The sequence below is a fragment of the Lepisosteus oculatus genome, chromosome 5, assembly GCF_040954835.1.
Source record: "Lepisosteus oculatus isolate fLepOcu1 chromosome 5, fLepOcu1.hap2, whole genome shotgun sequence".
In the NCBI taxonomy this organism is placed as follows: Eukaryota; Metazoa; Chordata; class Actinopteri; order Semionotiformes; family Lepisosteidae; genus Lepisosteus; species Lepisosteus oculatus.
The window spans coordinates 15,466,588-15,482,483 of NC_090700.1; the positions used below are offsets into that span (position 1 = coordinate 15,466,588).

Here is a 15,896-nt window from a genome sequence, read left to right on the forward strand (position 1 = left end):
GTCCTTACCTTTACGTATTGAAGACAGGACTGTTTACTAGCAGTAATCATTAGTTCTGGGAAGCACACATTGTTCCCATGATTGACATTGAATGCAATGTGTACAGCTTAAGGATCAGTGTGATGATGTGTCTTGACACCTGTTATTGACCCAACAAAACAGAATCTATGACATTCATGTAGTACAACACATGACTCCGTAAATTACTTCTAGTGAAGATCCTGCTGTGCTTCAAAAAATATAATTTCAGGGCTTCTGAGTGACTTAACATGGTAAACGTGCATGGTTGTGCACAGGTTGAGCTCTGTGGTCACAGGTTCGAGCCTGGGTCATATTCCTTACTGACTGGTAACTACAGCTGACTCTGACCTGCGTTCCCCAAGCTGTGAAGCACAATTAGAGTTCTGCAGAGGCCAGGATGGGATTAGTCTGCCAGAGACAAACACAGAGATCCTTGTGGCCTCCCAGGTGCTTGAGCTTTGTGGTGCTGTTGGTAGGGGACAAAAGCGAAATTACTCTGAGGCAGGCAGGTCACATCCATGAGCCAAGACATGAAAAAAATACGGTTGGGGATTCCAAAAATCAGATGGGAGTAACAAAAAAAAAAGTCTGGTCAATCGATAGTGATAGTGTTTGCATCTATGTTTATGCATCAGTTGTTATACATTTGTAACTGGATGGTATTTCCTACAATACCTGTTAAATCTTCTGCCAATCTATTTTCTTATTATTTTAGCTCAGTGATTTTGAAAAAATAAGTTATTTACTAAACGATATCAAGTTAATTTGTTTGCAGTAACGATGATGCAGCTGTAGGATTTTTAATCTGACGGTCCTTTTTTGGTTCGTGAATTTTAACTTAATATTGTCTTTTTCAAGCCAATAACTCTGGGATGAACAAAAGACAAATCACAGATCTGGTGGACCAGAGTATCCAAATCAACACACACTGCTTTGTGGTGACAGCTGATAACCGCTACATTCTTGTCTGTGGGTTTTGGGACAAGAGTTTCAGGGTGTACTCTACAGAAACAGGTAAAAGCAAGAATGGCCTGCACAGCTAAGTTTATTAGATATGATTGGGATGACTGTGATTTCTGTCCGTGAAATTATATTCTATAGAAATACAATTTTTAGAATGGTAATTGCAGTGTAGCTTGTTAGTTTGTGTTAATTTGGTTTGCAAAATGTCTGTAGTTGTGTGCCTAACCATTTTATGATAATTTTACGAACTGATATGTGAAAGTGATATGAATTGACTTTATTTTTAAAGCCCCACTTACAGAATGAAATATTACTAATCTGCTTTAATGAACTCAACAGACCTTGGTGGCATTGTCCCTTTCAGAGTTTAGCAATGTCAGATTGTGCCTATCACACTTTTTGTTTTGTTTCCATGATTAATGGGTACAAAACCAACATACAGACAGTATTGGTTAAATCCTAACATTCTTCAAAAAGTATACCCTTCCATTTCTTTTCTATTTTTCCTCAGGTTACCTCATTAGATTAGAATTTGTTGTCTGTCCTTCTTTACCTGTATGAGTTACGGAATGGTTCTAAAATCATTGTTTGCTTCCTGCAGGCAAGCTGACCCAGATTGTGTTTGGTCACTGGGATGTGGTAATGTGCCTGGCCCGTTCAGAGTCCTACATTGGCGGAGACTGCTATATCGTGTCTGGGTCAAGAGATGCCACTCTGCTGCTCTGGTACTGGAGTGGAAGACACCACATCATTGGAGACAATCCCAATAACAGTGAGTGGCAAGAGAAGATTGCAGTGCTGCACAGGAAAACAAATACAATTATCCTCATAACTATCTCCGTAATGCCATTAACAATCAAAATGAAATAGACAAACTATTGATAGACCCAGTTGTTAGAGCTACCAAACACAAAGATAAATAAAAAGAGAGTTCCTTCACATTCAATGTAATATATGTGGAAGGTGTTTTTGATATCATTTCTCTCAGTGCCCTGTAAATGAAGCAATCTATTTTGCTTTATTCCTAATATTTTATATTACTGTGTTTTTATTTTGAAACCAATGAATACCCTTCTTTAGTTGATGTTTTAATTGGATTAAATCATTGGATTTAGTACATATCTCTTATGTGTGTTTCTAGAAATTATGAAAAGGTTAAATTTTGGTCATCTTTGAAAGATTTCTTTTAATGTGCAGAACCTTGAGCTAGTTTCAGTTTATGCCAATCACTGTAATCTACACACCTGAATGCAAACTAGTTGTATTCAAATTAAATACCTCTTTCAGAATGGTCAGATATTCTGCCATCTCAGATTGTGGACAGTTTTACTATCACCCACCCCCACAATAACTATGATTGACCAAATTATTTTACTATGCCTCATAAATCCCATTTTCAAATGACATTTCAGTATGTAGTTATTAAAGACTGAAGATTAAGCCAATCACACAGGTTCAAATACTATTACTTTATCTTATTTATATTAGCTACAATATTCCTCCATACTGTATATCACTCTAGATCACATCTTATTAAGCAGTTATTTGGAATACCTTCTTGTATCTAACAGGGAAATTCAAGAGCGAGGGGGGGCAAAAAGTTAGTTTTTTCTGGTTTCTTAAATTCTGTCCAGAGGTTACCTGATTGTAACTGCGATAGGCTAAAAAGGCATTAGGATGCCTGTGTCAACAAACAGCACAGTACCATGCAGAACAGCAAAGAAATTTCTTATTCAAGCCAGGCAGAAACAAAATCTCTGTGTGGTTACTTATTCCAGCTGGTATTCAGTGGTGTTTGATTCTGAGGTGCAGTGGGAAATAAGAATTGGGGGGTGGGGTGGCGTTTCCAAGTGTCAGATGTTAGAAGAATATCGGTTTAGGTGCTAGAATTTTATAATTAACTTCAGTGCAGCGTAGACAGTTAATTAAGAATTTCAGCTTGGTTGCCTCCAATTAGTAAAGGGCAGATTCACTCTTGTTAGCAGTTGTGGAAAACAGAATCCCCCAGATATTTACCAAGATAATGCTTACTGTGCAGCTTCTGGAAACAAAGAATTTTTACGCTCACCTCGAAATTAACAAAGAAAAAGAAAATAGAAAGAAGAAGGTATGGTGATAGTATCTTTCATTTTGCCCCAGGAGTGGATTTTTCAATTACTATATTATTTCTGTTCTTTTTTTATTTTTCAATGTAATACTTTGGCTAAAGAGTTTTTTTACAGATGACCAATAATAGACACCAAGTTGTCAGTTGTTCTGATTGAGGATATCAATCTCAAATATCAGTGGAGTTCATCAGTTATTATTGAATTATCGTTTCATCTGAGAGACATTATTAAACCAGACACTAATTCACCAAGAAAGGTGCATTTTTTCCAAAAAATGAAAAAAAAAATCAATTACAATCATACAAGAAGCACATTAGTGTATTTGGAAACAGATTGCTGGATTGGTGTACTGTAAATCATAATTTAAATAAAAGTCCAAAAGAACTGAATGTGGTCAGTGGCATAATAAATTTGAGTTCCTCAACCCAATTCATGCAATTTAGTCTTGCAAAATGTAGATTAATCACTCAGTAACCAAGTATAATCTCATTCTGATATACAGCAATATTGTAATTTCATGAAGATAAAGAATAGTCATTTAGAATATTCTGTACGGCTGTGTTTACCATGTTATAGAAAAATATTGCTCCTCTAGAATCAGTCCAGAAAAGAGCAACCAGATACAATCTGAAGCTTAATGGAATGTCCTACAGGCTGCAGGAGCTGAACCTTTTTAGCCTTGAATGGAGAATACTACAAGGGGATCCAAGTATTCAGAATCCTCAAAGGTACTGCCTGTAGACTTCTTCAGAATGAACAGTGAATCATGACCAGAGGACATCCACTAAGTGAGAACTACAGTATGTGGATCTGCATGTAGATAGATACTTTATAATCCCGTGAGGGAAATTGTAGAATGTAAAACTAAGAACAAGTGGCATTGCTTTACCCACAGGATTGTGGGTAAAGAAGATACCCAAACATGTTGTTAAAGCAAACAATTGGATGAGATCCTTGGATCAGTTAGCTACTAGCTACCAAACAGGCTAGATGGGCCAAATGGCTTCTATTCACTTTTAAGCTTATGTTGTTAATCAGTTCCACAGCGTGTAATGGACCACTCATTAGAAACAGAAATGCAATGAAAAAAATGCCTTCCATTTTTCTTGAGTTGCCATTGCCTTTAGGAAAGAAACATCTTGTTGAGCATGTGCTAAACCTCATAAAAAACAGCACACTCTAGTGGGCTATTTTTAAAATGAAACCATTTTTGAACTGAACTTGTTCATCAGTTTGTAATACAATGCTTGCATTAAAATTTCTCAGATGTTATTTTCTTGAGCTAAAATTATGCTAAGCCCAGGTTTTTTCCCTATATTTATACTAAGAATACATAATATAGATACCCAATATACCACACAGTAAGAAACATTATGTACTCTTAATTTTGAAGCTCATAAGAAAGAACATAAGAAAGGTTGCACATAGTAGGAGGCCATTTGACCAGACTTTTCATTTGATAGTGTAGTAATTTAGTACACAATGTGTTGTTATGAAATTTAAAAAAACTTGTATTAAACTGTTTCTCAGTAGACATATTCAATTACTTGTCAGATAAAAAGTTATTAAATGACAATTTACTGTATGTTATGACAATAGAAAGCTGTAGTAAAAATTTTAGGCTTACAGTTGTTAATTTTTAGTGTTAGCAATTATTGTTTCTGAACAGGGTGTGCAGATGGTTATTTTTCTGATCCTGCACCAGTATTTATACTACAGTATATAAACCTTATTTAGAAGTCATTGGTTTTGCTTTTTGAGAGGGAGTGTTTAAATAGTTTGGCTTTCCATTATCTTCCTTAAAACCTATAAAACTATTGTGGGGTAAAACTATACACCTGGGGTAAAAATAATTATACAACTCAACAAAAAATAAAATACATTAGGAATAGAAACTAGTCCAAAATATTTCAATTGTCTTTTCATCTAGTAATAATGGTAATGCATAATTCGTGTTGCATTTTAAGTCTTACACAGCGCAGGGCTGATCTTAGTGTTAAAAAATGTTCTTAGATGTGTGATAATTCAAATGATTTCCACCCCAATCAACCCTTGTCCTCCCTCTACGAACCTATTCCTACAGTGTTAAAAATGAATTTGCACAATCTAATTGGAGCAGCAAGGAGAGGGGGCCTCCTGAGGCATTTGGCAGATTGAATCTTTTGTCAGATAGGCGAGCTGGACTTGACTTCCAGTCCCCGGGAGGACTGTGCTGAAATATATTCCATTCAGCGCTGCCATTGGTGTGCTTTAGAGGTATCAGTGCTATTCAGGACCTGTCTCTGCGGCCTGTAACTTCATCGATTGGGACCACAGTGTGAAGCCTTTAGTTGTGGCCCAGGGACTGAGGAATTGTGGCTTCCTGTTCTGTGGAGCCTGCCCCTATCCCGGAGCTGAAGCACTTCCAGCCTGAACCCTAACCCTTTGAGAACGTGTGTGCAAGTTCTATCACCACAGTCTTCCTTGATTTAGGCTGTTTTTTTTTAACCTTTTATTAACCAATGAACCCAATTAAGGAAAAATGATTACCCATTATTTACATTCAAAGACCCACATGTGAATGTATCGTGCAGTTTCTATAAAAGCTTTGGAGTTTTTGCTTAATTGCTTGTGCACCTAAGGGAGTTCTTTATACGTCATGCAGTTTTTGTTTCAATGTTTTTGTGGTAAAATAACTAGCGATTTTAATTATTGTGCATCTGAGAAGCACAAAAAGTAAAAAAAAGGTTTCATTTTCCAAAATATTCCAGTCTGTGCACAAGTAGATTGAGGTGGTTACTAGCCCTTTAGATGATGGCACACATTAATTAATTTTTCTTCTCGTTATCTTACCAATGTAAGTCTTAGGCGCTTCCTGTTCTTTAGGGACAGAGCATTTTTTTTAAACCAGCCTGTAGACAGACTGTCACAAACAGGTTATTAGGAAAAGCAGATAAGATCCTACATTGGGAAGGTACAGACTGGGTGTTTACTACTCCCCTTTAGGAGTTCAACAATTTCCACTTAGATACTGCATTGCCTTGTGGTTAATTAAGATAATAATGATCATGTTAATTACACAACAGGGTTCTTTAATAATCATTTCCTGCCTGGTTAATTGGAAGTAATTATGCCATAGCTCAGTTAACTGCGGGAAGGCAATAAATTGGTGCTGTCGTGTAGATCTTTTGAGAACTCGCTTAGTGTGGAGATTTCTCACCTAGTTTCATGGATGGGAAAGAGATTTCTTCCAAATGGGTGGGGTTGTTGAAATGAGGAGGACAGATGAAAGAAAATCTGAAACAAAATGAATAGACGCAATATCACATCAGAAAATAATAGTGGCATAAGATGTGCGGTTGGATTTAATCTAAGTGTCTTGTAGTATAGAGCAATTTGGCTTTAAATTAAAGGTCAATTTCAACCTGAGAGAAAACAGAATGACCTTGTTGTCTCATTGCAGCATATTATCTCCTGAAATCTTTTGAAATGTTTTGAAGATGCAAAAAATATTTTACAAAATGAAAGGTTTATGTTCCTCTAGTAGATCTTTTTTTATTTGGGCTAGAAACAAGGCCATTCACTGAAGTCTTCCGTCAGCCAGTTTGTTTGTTCTTGATCATTTGATCCATCTGTTTATCCATATATCAGTAGAGACTTCTTCTTAACCAGTTGTCTTTTTTTGTTTTTACCCTTTCTCCTAACTGAGGTGTTTTTTCTCCTTGGTTTTGCATTTTGGAGAAATCTATTTAGTGCTTCAACTCAAAATTAAAAGCCAGAGAGGAATAATGCAATAAATAATGTGCCACTTGGGTTAATTGATTTCTTTTTTAATCCAAAGAAACCTATAAAATGAGGAACTTCTATATCTTGCAAAGGGCCTTTCTTCTCAGTAGCAGTTCAGGTCATAAAGTAGAACTGCACATTTTTCTAAAAATGACCGCGTTGGCATAATATCGTCGACTGATCCAAAATTTTATTTGACTCACATCTGTACTCTGAAACCTCATAGTGAACTAGCACTTTCAGAAACTGTTTATGGGCTGAGTAATGAACCCTAGCACATTCATTAATGTTTCAAACAGACTGCACCTATATAAAGATATGTATGTAAACAATTTAATACCTAACATGTACATAAATGTATCTTCAATGTCTCTAGGTCTGTATATGCATCATTATTTAAAGAAGATGCAGTTCATCTGATAATTTAGGTAATCTATATGAGGGCACTACAATTCATTGCATTGAAATTATCCCATTTTTGCTTGTATTTCAGCTGCAGTGTGTATGTGCTGTAGGTTTTATTACCTGTTCCATTCTTCCTTTCAGGTAGAGATTGACTACAGGGTTCTGCAGTCAAAACCTCAAACCTCCAGTGACTGAATTATAGATTTTAAATTTCAGAGTCATTCTAGTTTAGTCAGCATTAGGTCCCTATCTTTCCTTAGAGTTCATAAGGATCAGTGAACCCCCAATATACCCCTTTATAGGGGACTTTTGATATTGTCAAGTAGCAACTTTTGCATGATCTCTGAAAGCCAGTATCGGTTTTATTACTGTGAAAAGCTGTCATTAGAGGAAAAAGACACTTATTGTGCATTTTTAGTTTTCTAGTGTTGCAGCTCTTTCTAGAAGGGAAAGGGCTTTTCATGTGCCCATTGGGTAGGTTTCTTTAAATGCCTTCTTTCTAAATACCTTCTTTGTCTCGTATTGCAGGTGACTACCCAGCGCCCAGGGCTGTTCTGACTGGTCATGACCATGAGGTGGTCTGTGTGTCTGTTTGTGCAGAGCTGGGATTGGTCATCAGTGGAGCAAAAGGTCAGCCCTAACTGACAGCCTTTCAGAATCTTCTAGCATTCCTGCAGGACTCCTTATAGGACTAAAAAAGATTGTAAAAGAATACCATAAGAAGCAATGGATTTACAGTACATATGTCCTTGTACTATCTTTGCCTTATTCAGAGTGTTCTTGTCTTATTATTTATTCATTTGTTTGCAGACACCTTATTCATGGCAACTTAATATTATTGAATTAACATTAGATTAGGTAAGTAACAATTGTACCTATAACAAGATAATAAAATGAAAAATAAAACTAGGAAAAGCTAGAAGTGTGCTGCAAGCACTTGGAAAAATTAAATAATCAACTGCATTTCACATTTAAGCAATCATCTTAAAGCATTAATAATATTGTAATAATAATGTTTAAAACAGTACACAGTACTCAATGAAGAGTGTGTAATTGAGATCTGAGAAGACTCAGGTGTTGGCTTGTGTAGAACTGTTACTTGTTACTGTATGTCATGCATGAGAATGGTGTTTTTCTTTTTCTATATTCAGAAGGGCCTTGTCTGGTTCACACTATTACGGGAGACCTCCTTAGAGCCCTGGAAGGTCCAGAGAACTGCCTCTGCCCACGTCTCATCTCTGTGTCCAGCGAAGGCCACTGTATCATCTGCTACGAACGAGGGAGGTTCTGCAATTTCAGCATCAATGGCAAACTCTTAGCCCAGATGGAGATCAACGATTCAACTAGAGTACGTGCTTTCTACTCACCAACACACAAATCATAGAACAAATGTTTCATTTTTGTCTCTCTTCCTGCACAATAAAGACACGTGAAGAGAATGTTTGAACAAGTTAGATTTATTACCACATTTTTGATCAATAGACAGTTTCGAATGATGTCTCATTTTGTTTTTTGCTTTGTCATTGTTTAACCGTTTTGTTTTCAACATTTCTTGAACCAAAATCTTCAAAAAGCAAATATTGTATATTTACTCCTTCAGAGCAGAGAAAACCATTTAAAATGTCAGAAGGGGCCCACATTGTATATTGTATAGACAGAAAAGACTTTGCTCTCAGGAGCCTTGTTCTGAAAGCCATTGTGATCTGTTTTTGTAACAGGCCATTCTCCTGAGCAGTGACGGCCAGAATCTGGTGACAGGAGGGGATAACGGTGTTGTGGAAGTGTGGCAGGCTTGTGACTTCAAGCAGCTCTACATTTACCCTGGTTGTGATGCTGGCATTAGAGCAATGGACCTATCACATGATCAAAGGCAAGTTTTTCAGTGGCTGTTTCAGGTGGTTTTGTTGTACTGTACGTCTTGCAGACAGTAATCTGACCCAAAAGATTTTCAAAGCATAAACACGTGCTGCATCTTATGAGAAATCCAAAATATTCCATGACCAATCAGCTGTTTTTTACCTTTCCAAGAAAGTTTGATTTAGGCAGAAGTGCATATATGGTCCCTGAAAATGACAGCTACCACTAGACTTGAATCTAGAAAGTTTCTTTATCTCGAGTCTCAATTGGATTTTATGTAATAAGATCATGTTACTGCAGTTACACTATCTTTCATGAGACATCAATATGTTAGTGGAAAAAAAAGAGCTATTTGTTTTCTCTAATAGAAGGCAGTTACCACAGATACCTAGACAAAACTGTTATGAATTTACAGTTGAAAATGCTCCCCGAGGCAGTGCGGGCAGAGGCAATATATACAGCCATGTCTTTTGACGCATATGCACGTTTATATATATTTTTAGTATAAGGGGTATGTAAAATCTTTACTGAATTGTTTGTAAGAAGGAAGGTGGCTGGCAATTGTGTGTTAAACACACATATTCCATGGTGGTTAATATGGAAAATGAAAGTATACTAAATTAGATTTGCAGCATGTCATTGTTTGCTGTTCAGGCACTATGAATTCCAGATTTTTCTACCCCCAGCCTTCCCTCCTCCCAACAGAATTCAGTGTCGTGCGAACAGCACAGAAGCTGGGTTGTTTGAGTTCCCTAATCAGAGTTCATCCTCTACATCACCAGATGACCCAGGAAACTGGGAGGTGAAGGGCCTAACTGCTCACTCACTATTGTTGACCCAGATCAAGTCTGTAACACTGCAGAGATTCTGGGAAACCCTTGTAACTGATATTTCATTCTTCTGATGCCTCGTCAGAGTACAACAGCTTTTTTTTTTTACTCAGGAGGTGAACTTCTGATTTAGTAACAGTATTTCTTACACGTTAGATTTATTCTGCACCCCATAAGATGTAATACCATTTTTCTCTTCATGGGAACTTTCAGTCACTGAAAGGCTGGGTTTGTAGAAATCCAAAGATCTCTTTTCATTTATAATAAATATCCTGTTATTCTAAAGATCCAAAGTTTCTCAAATGCACTGTTTAAATTTAAAAAATGCAAATGATCAGTTAGCACAGATTCAAATTACCCATGAGGCCAGTACTTTGCAAATACTCACTATTATTTCCCACATTTGCTTAAATTGATTTGAGTTCCTTTTGAATATTAATGTGTATCATGCCAGCTTCTGGACTAAGTTATGTAAAAAAGATAAATCCAAAGATGTCCAGGTGTTAAGAAAGTGATTTAGGTTCTTGTAATTATTTGCTAATAACAAGCATCGGAACTGGATCCTGGTAGCTTGCTCCAACAAGCTTCATGCATTAGAAATCCTGAGGTTTCTTTAAACTATGTTCTGTGGTGTCAACATGATGTCCCCTAAGGGTGTATTAATACATCTTGACCCTGTGAAATCAGCTAGTTTTCCCTACATACCACTTGCTCCTGGACACTGCTGCAGATGTACAGTCCTTCTCAATGGTGCCCTTCACATGTCAAAAGCTGCTGTAATTTATTGTCACATCTGCTGCTGACCTCACTTAAGCTTAATGCACCATTTTGTCCCCTTAACAAGCACCTTGAAAATATACAGAGTGCTATTATTTTATATACTGCATACATTCATTTATTCCGTTGGGCATCAGAACTTGTAATGAATAAGGAATATATAACCCATGTACCAAAATGCAGTTTAAAGTGCAAAGTACAGAAAGAGCAAAGCGAGCTTAGCTAAACAACATTTAATGAAAAGCTTTTTCCCAATTTCCAGATGGTATGTACAGTATTATTCTGTTCAGTCATTCTCAAGCATTGAGGAGCCACTGTGCAGTTTGTAACTCTTTAGAGCAGAGCTGCTAGCCTGTGGCTCCTCAAATCCATCCCATTGCACAATTTTGCTACAGCCTGCTTCTTGATTATTTCATTGATAATTAGAAGGATCGATATAGCAGTAAAGCTGCTGGTTACATCAAGAAACAGTAAGGGCCCCAAGTTGAGCCCTGTGTTGGAAGTTTGTTTCCTTCATGTGATCTTGTGATTTTTGCTTGCTTTATCTCTTTTTGGGGAGTACATTTTAATGAGTAAACAAAAACACTACCCTCTGGGGATTTACTCCTACCCCTTATGGAATAGGAACAAAAACTATCATATAGCTGACTGAGTTATCGCTTAGATAACGTGTCTCACTTATAACATCCTAATTATGTTATACTGTACTTTAAAACATGCCAACCATCATCGGGATGACAATTCAAACTATTTCTTATGGTCATATGAAACAAAAATAGCTTTTTAAAATCCACATTAGCATTTTTTTCAGCATTAAAAGATTAGGTTCATGTTGAGAATTTGCTTCAAGTTGTTTTGCATCTACATATCCTAGAGCTTTTGTCAAGATGGGGGAAATCATGAACCCCAGCATATACCAGGACATTTTGGCCAGACATCTGTTTGTTTCTGCCATGACCAGTTGAGAAAATGAATGTTCTCAACTGGTCGTCTCAATATCCAACTGAATATGTATATTATAAGTATATATATATATAAGTTAGCTAACGGGCTGAAATGGTCTGAAGGCCGTAGATCAATTTCCCCTCTGAAATGCCAGAACCACATTATACACTGCTAAAGGTGGCTAGTCGATGTATTTCCCTGCTGGAGGAGGATTTTCAAAATACTAACCACTGGAAAACTGAAGTGTGAATACATGTGAGCAATGTCTTTTCTGAAAATTATTTATGGCAAATAGATTTGTATAACATTTTTAAGCTGTAATGTGAATTTTTATTTATTTTTTCTTGTTCCTATTTCAACGGGGGGGTGATGAATAAAGTTGGATGGCAGTGTATATCCAAAGCTTTGAGAATGTACATTTATGATCTGCTCTTGGCAAGAAGAGCCAAAAGACATTACTCAGGGTGTGGCAGGTAGGTTTCAACCTACCTACAGAGAAGCAGCCTGTAGCACATTAGCTAATTATCAATGAAATAACTATTAGCCTTAATTTTATGAAAACTTACTGTAGAGTTGCCTCAAGTACTCAGTAGCCCTTCAAGTGATTAATATGCTCTTGAATCTCCCATTTTGTTTCTAAAATTGTTTTTTCATGTTGCACTGTGTAATTGGATGGGCTTGTGTCTTTTCCCATTTTTGTCTACCTCAGGACTCTCATAACTGGAATGGCATCCGGAAGCATTGTGGCTTTTAACATTGATTTTAACCGGTGGCATTACGAGCATCAGAACAGATACTGAGCAAGGAGTAAAGAGGAGCCACAGGGGAGAGGTCAGGACCAGCCCAGAGGAAACGGGCTGCCAGGGACCTTCAGTGTCACAAGAAATGTAACAAACCCCACAAGCGACTCCAGCATCAAGCCTCCTGTTGTACATTCCATAATGCCCGGCAATAGAGCAGTACATTGTAGAGTTAGAAAAAGTTTCCGTTTGTGTTTTATTTCACGCCTGAGCACCAGCTGCTGATGAGAAAAAACGCTACCTTGTGTCACGTGAACTCATGAATCCGAAGAACAGAGTCCTGTCAGTGTGATTTCCAGTCCAGTTCTTTCTAATAGGGAGAGGTGGAAGCTTTCATCTCAAAAGACTTTCAAACAAACCAACATAAAGTCCAGAACACTACTCCTCTGAATGGTTAAATAATCAAAATGAAAAACTATTTTAGACTAAGCTTTTCGTCCTGACTTAAGTCATATTTTTCAAGCTGTGAAAAAAAAACAGAACCACATTTGATACTTTGTACATCAGATGCACATCTTACCTTAAAGGGATACTTTTTTAAAAGTAAAACCTTGTATAAAAGAACAAAGAAAAGTTAAAAAAGCATTTCTTATCCAGATGTGGAGTTTCATTGTGCATGTATTGTAAATCTGGTGTATCGGTGGAACAGATGCATTTACAAAGCCTAATCCTGAATATCAGTTAAGTGTGTTGGCTTGGTTTTTAGAGAGAGGCCTCGCCACATTTTCACAAAAGGATTTCTTTTCTCAAGCCACCCATCTATCTTTGGACACATGGCAGTATGTCATGAATAATGTTTACCTGTTCATTCTTATTTTTACATCTAGTTACTACTTGGGATAATGTCCAATGTAAAAAATCATGAAAAAACACTTTGTTGAGTTATTTCCATGATTCTTCTAACTTTTGTTTTTAAAGTGATGGATAGGTAATAAGAAAAGTCCATTCTTGTGCTTAACAATTAAATATATATAAATAGAAATCTTGTAAATGCAGTTTGTTTCCAAATCACAGTGTACAATTATTTCAGAAGGAAACAAAGTTCATTGTGAAATTTTCATCATTGTCCACTTTTCAGGTCACTACAGGTTTATTTATTCATAATTTACTGTATGTACAAAAAAAAAATGGGTTATTATGACAGGTCTTTCCTGCTTAATATAAAACTCAGATGACACATCCAGGGGTAAACGGTTAAAAAAAAAACTTCATGTTCTTTGTATATTTGGTGACTGTTTTGTCATAGATGTACATATTGTGTTGGTAGGGCTATGAGGCATGTAATGGGAATGTAATTTTCTCAAGACAAAAAGAATTACACTCACTCTCAGTCGTTTATTTAAGAGGAATTAATTAATGGAATCTTTGTATTGGCACTTTGCACCAGAAACATATCATTATTTACTGCTGTGATTACTTATTTGTCATCCACCGTGTATTAGTAAATTTTAGCACTGAATTCTTTACTCATTGTTGTTTGTATTTTAAGACTATGAAATCATGGGGAAACCAGTGTAGCGATTAAGTTGTACAACCACAAGTCACGAAGCAATATCATGAGTTTGTAGCTTAGAGTGTGGGGAAGGGGGGGGTATTTAGGCATCTGGATCAAACACATGAAAAAAAGCTTAAAAAAAAGGTTCATGCCATCCAAAAAAATTATGGTGAAATATTTTGGATATATAAGATCCTAAAGCTATTGTAACCATGTTTTATTGCAAAGATGTAAAATATGCCAGATGTGTGTGAGTTGGAAGTTTAAAAAGAAAATAAAATATGCAAAGAACTCAATGATTTGCCTTTTCTTTTTCCATGGCGTTTGTACGGAAACCATCCAAAATGGAACCGCTTGTGCATGAAAAGAACAATTCAGTTCTGTGGATCATGGTCCAGTACTGTAATTTTTCTTTCTTTTTCTTTTGCTGTTTTTGCTTTGTAATTTTGTTTTCTAATAATTGGAGATGCTGAAATATTTAATTTTCAAAATGGTGGATAGGTTGCGGTCCTATTGTAATATTGGGAGACACTGTTGAAGAAGCACTATTTCTGTTATTTATATTTAAATATAGTATTGTTTTTATCATATTTTTGGTTGGACAATAATTACATTATGATTTCTTAAGTTAACTGTCTTTACCTGCTGTTTTATGTGTATGTCACAATTTAAATAAGACGAAAATTTTCACAAAGTGTTTGTTGAGAACCGTTTAAATATTAACTTATGCCAATATAAAGAGCGATACCTGTAAAATAAAATCAAATGGTTTCCTTTTTTGTCGTATTTATAATAAAAAACAAAATCAAAACACTGGCAGTGAGTTTTTGATTCCAGAGGATTAAGTTCTGATACCTGAATTTATCTTTAACTTCCTGCATGAAATAGGATTCAAACTTGATTCTAAACTCTCCCATTATTTACCAAATGGAACCTAATTCATTTCGTTGGGATAAAGCTAGCAGGTCACTGTGACCAGACCTTATAGGAAGGGCGAATAAGTAATGGTGCAGCTGAGCAGTATGTTTTGCATGGCAGTGCTCTTAGATACCAGTGAACAAGTCAACCGGTTATCACATTTATTACTGCTACAGTACTCTTCATTTGCTGGTATTTAATATAAAACATGGATGACGTGAGTAGATCAACAATGCATCTGCCAGATTACTGGTCTGAACATACATCTACCAATATATCACACCATTATAACACAATTTAATATACTCTAACACTGAGGTGTTGATGTTGGTTGCTGGTAGGGTTTTGAATTGTTTTTGTCGATTGTGGATTGACTCTTATAATATCAGATACTAAGTCTATTATAGACTCTTTTAATTTAAATGAGTACTCATTTGATCATTGAATTTAAATTAAGAGTACAGAAAATGCTGGTGCAATGGTTTAATTATGTTGACCCATTATTGGTGGGATGGACTTCTACCTTGTGTTCTGAACTTTTGGGATAGGCTCTTGATCATTGTGATCCACACTGGATCAATGATGGTGTTTATTCATGTATACCTATACAGTATACAGGGGTAAGTGCTTTGCCACTGCACCTTTGTGCTCTCTGGTTTTGGCATTTAATTCTATACAGTGCTACAGATTGCCTCATAATGGAAGCGATCTGTACTGTACAAGAATAAATCTACCATTTTAGATACTGTACTGTACCTGGGTGTTTTATAAAGAGATTTGCACAAAAGGTTATTCTGGGTGGAAAACACTAGAAACTACAGTAAATCTATATTTAATAGTCATACACAATAGCTCTGCCTAAATGTTATTATTAAGAGAATAAAAAGAAACTAAGCCTAAGTTTAAGGAAAGGATAATGCCAAAGTATGTTTTTCTAGAACTGATACCATGCAAGCGATAGCTACTTCAGCAAGTTGGGGACCAACATAAATGCAATGGAAACAAAGGTTTT

At 36.2% G+C, this 15,896-nt stretch overlaps 1 protein-coding gene across 18 annotated transcripts in view; it reads left to right on the forward strand.

Annotated features, from left to right (window-relative positions):
* The window catches only part of nbeaa (neurobeachin a), a 354,854-nt gene extending 340,077 nt beyond the window's left edge, over window positions 1-14,777 (forward strand). For all 18 annotated transcript variants that reach the window (XM_015341879.2, XM_069190158.1, XM_069190159.1 and 15 more), the window contains 6 exons: window positions 880-1,035; window positions 1,586-1,756; window positions 7,791-7,892; window positions 8,414-8,610; window positions 8,981-9,132; window positions 12,381-14,777. In XM_015341879.2, coding sequence (XP_015197365.1) covers window positions 880-1,035; window positions 1,586-1,756; window positions 7,791-7,892; window positions 8,414-8,610; window positions 8,981-9,132; window positions 12,381-12,471 — 869 coding nt within the window. In that variant the 3' untranslated portion in view covers window positions 12,472-14,777. The remainder of the gene's footprint in view (window positions 1-879; window positions 1,036-1,585; window positions 1,757-7,790; window positions 7,893-8,413; window positions 8,611-8,980; window positions 9,133-12,380) is intronic.
* The last annotated feature ends 1,119 nt before the right edge of the window (window positions 14,778-15,896 follow it).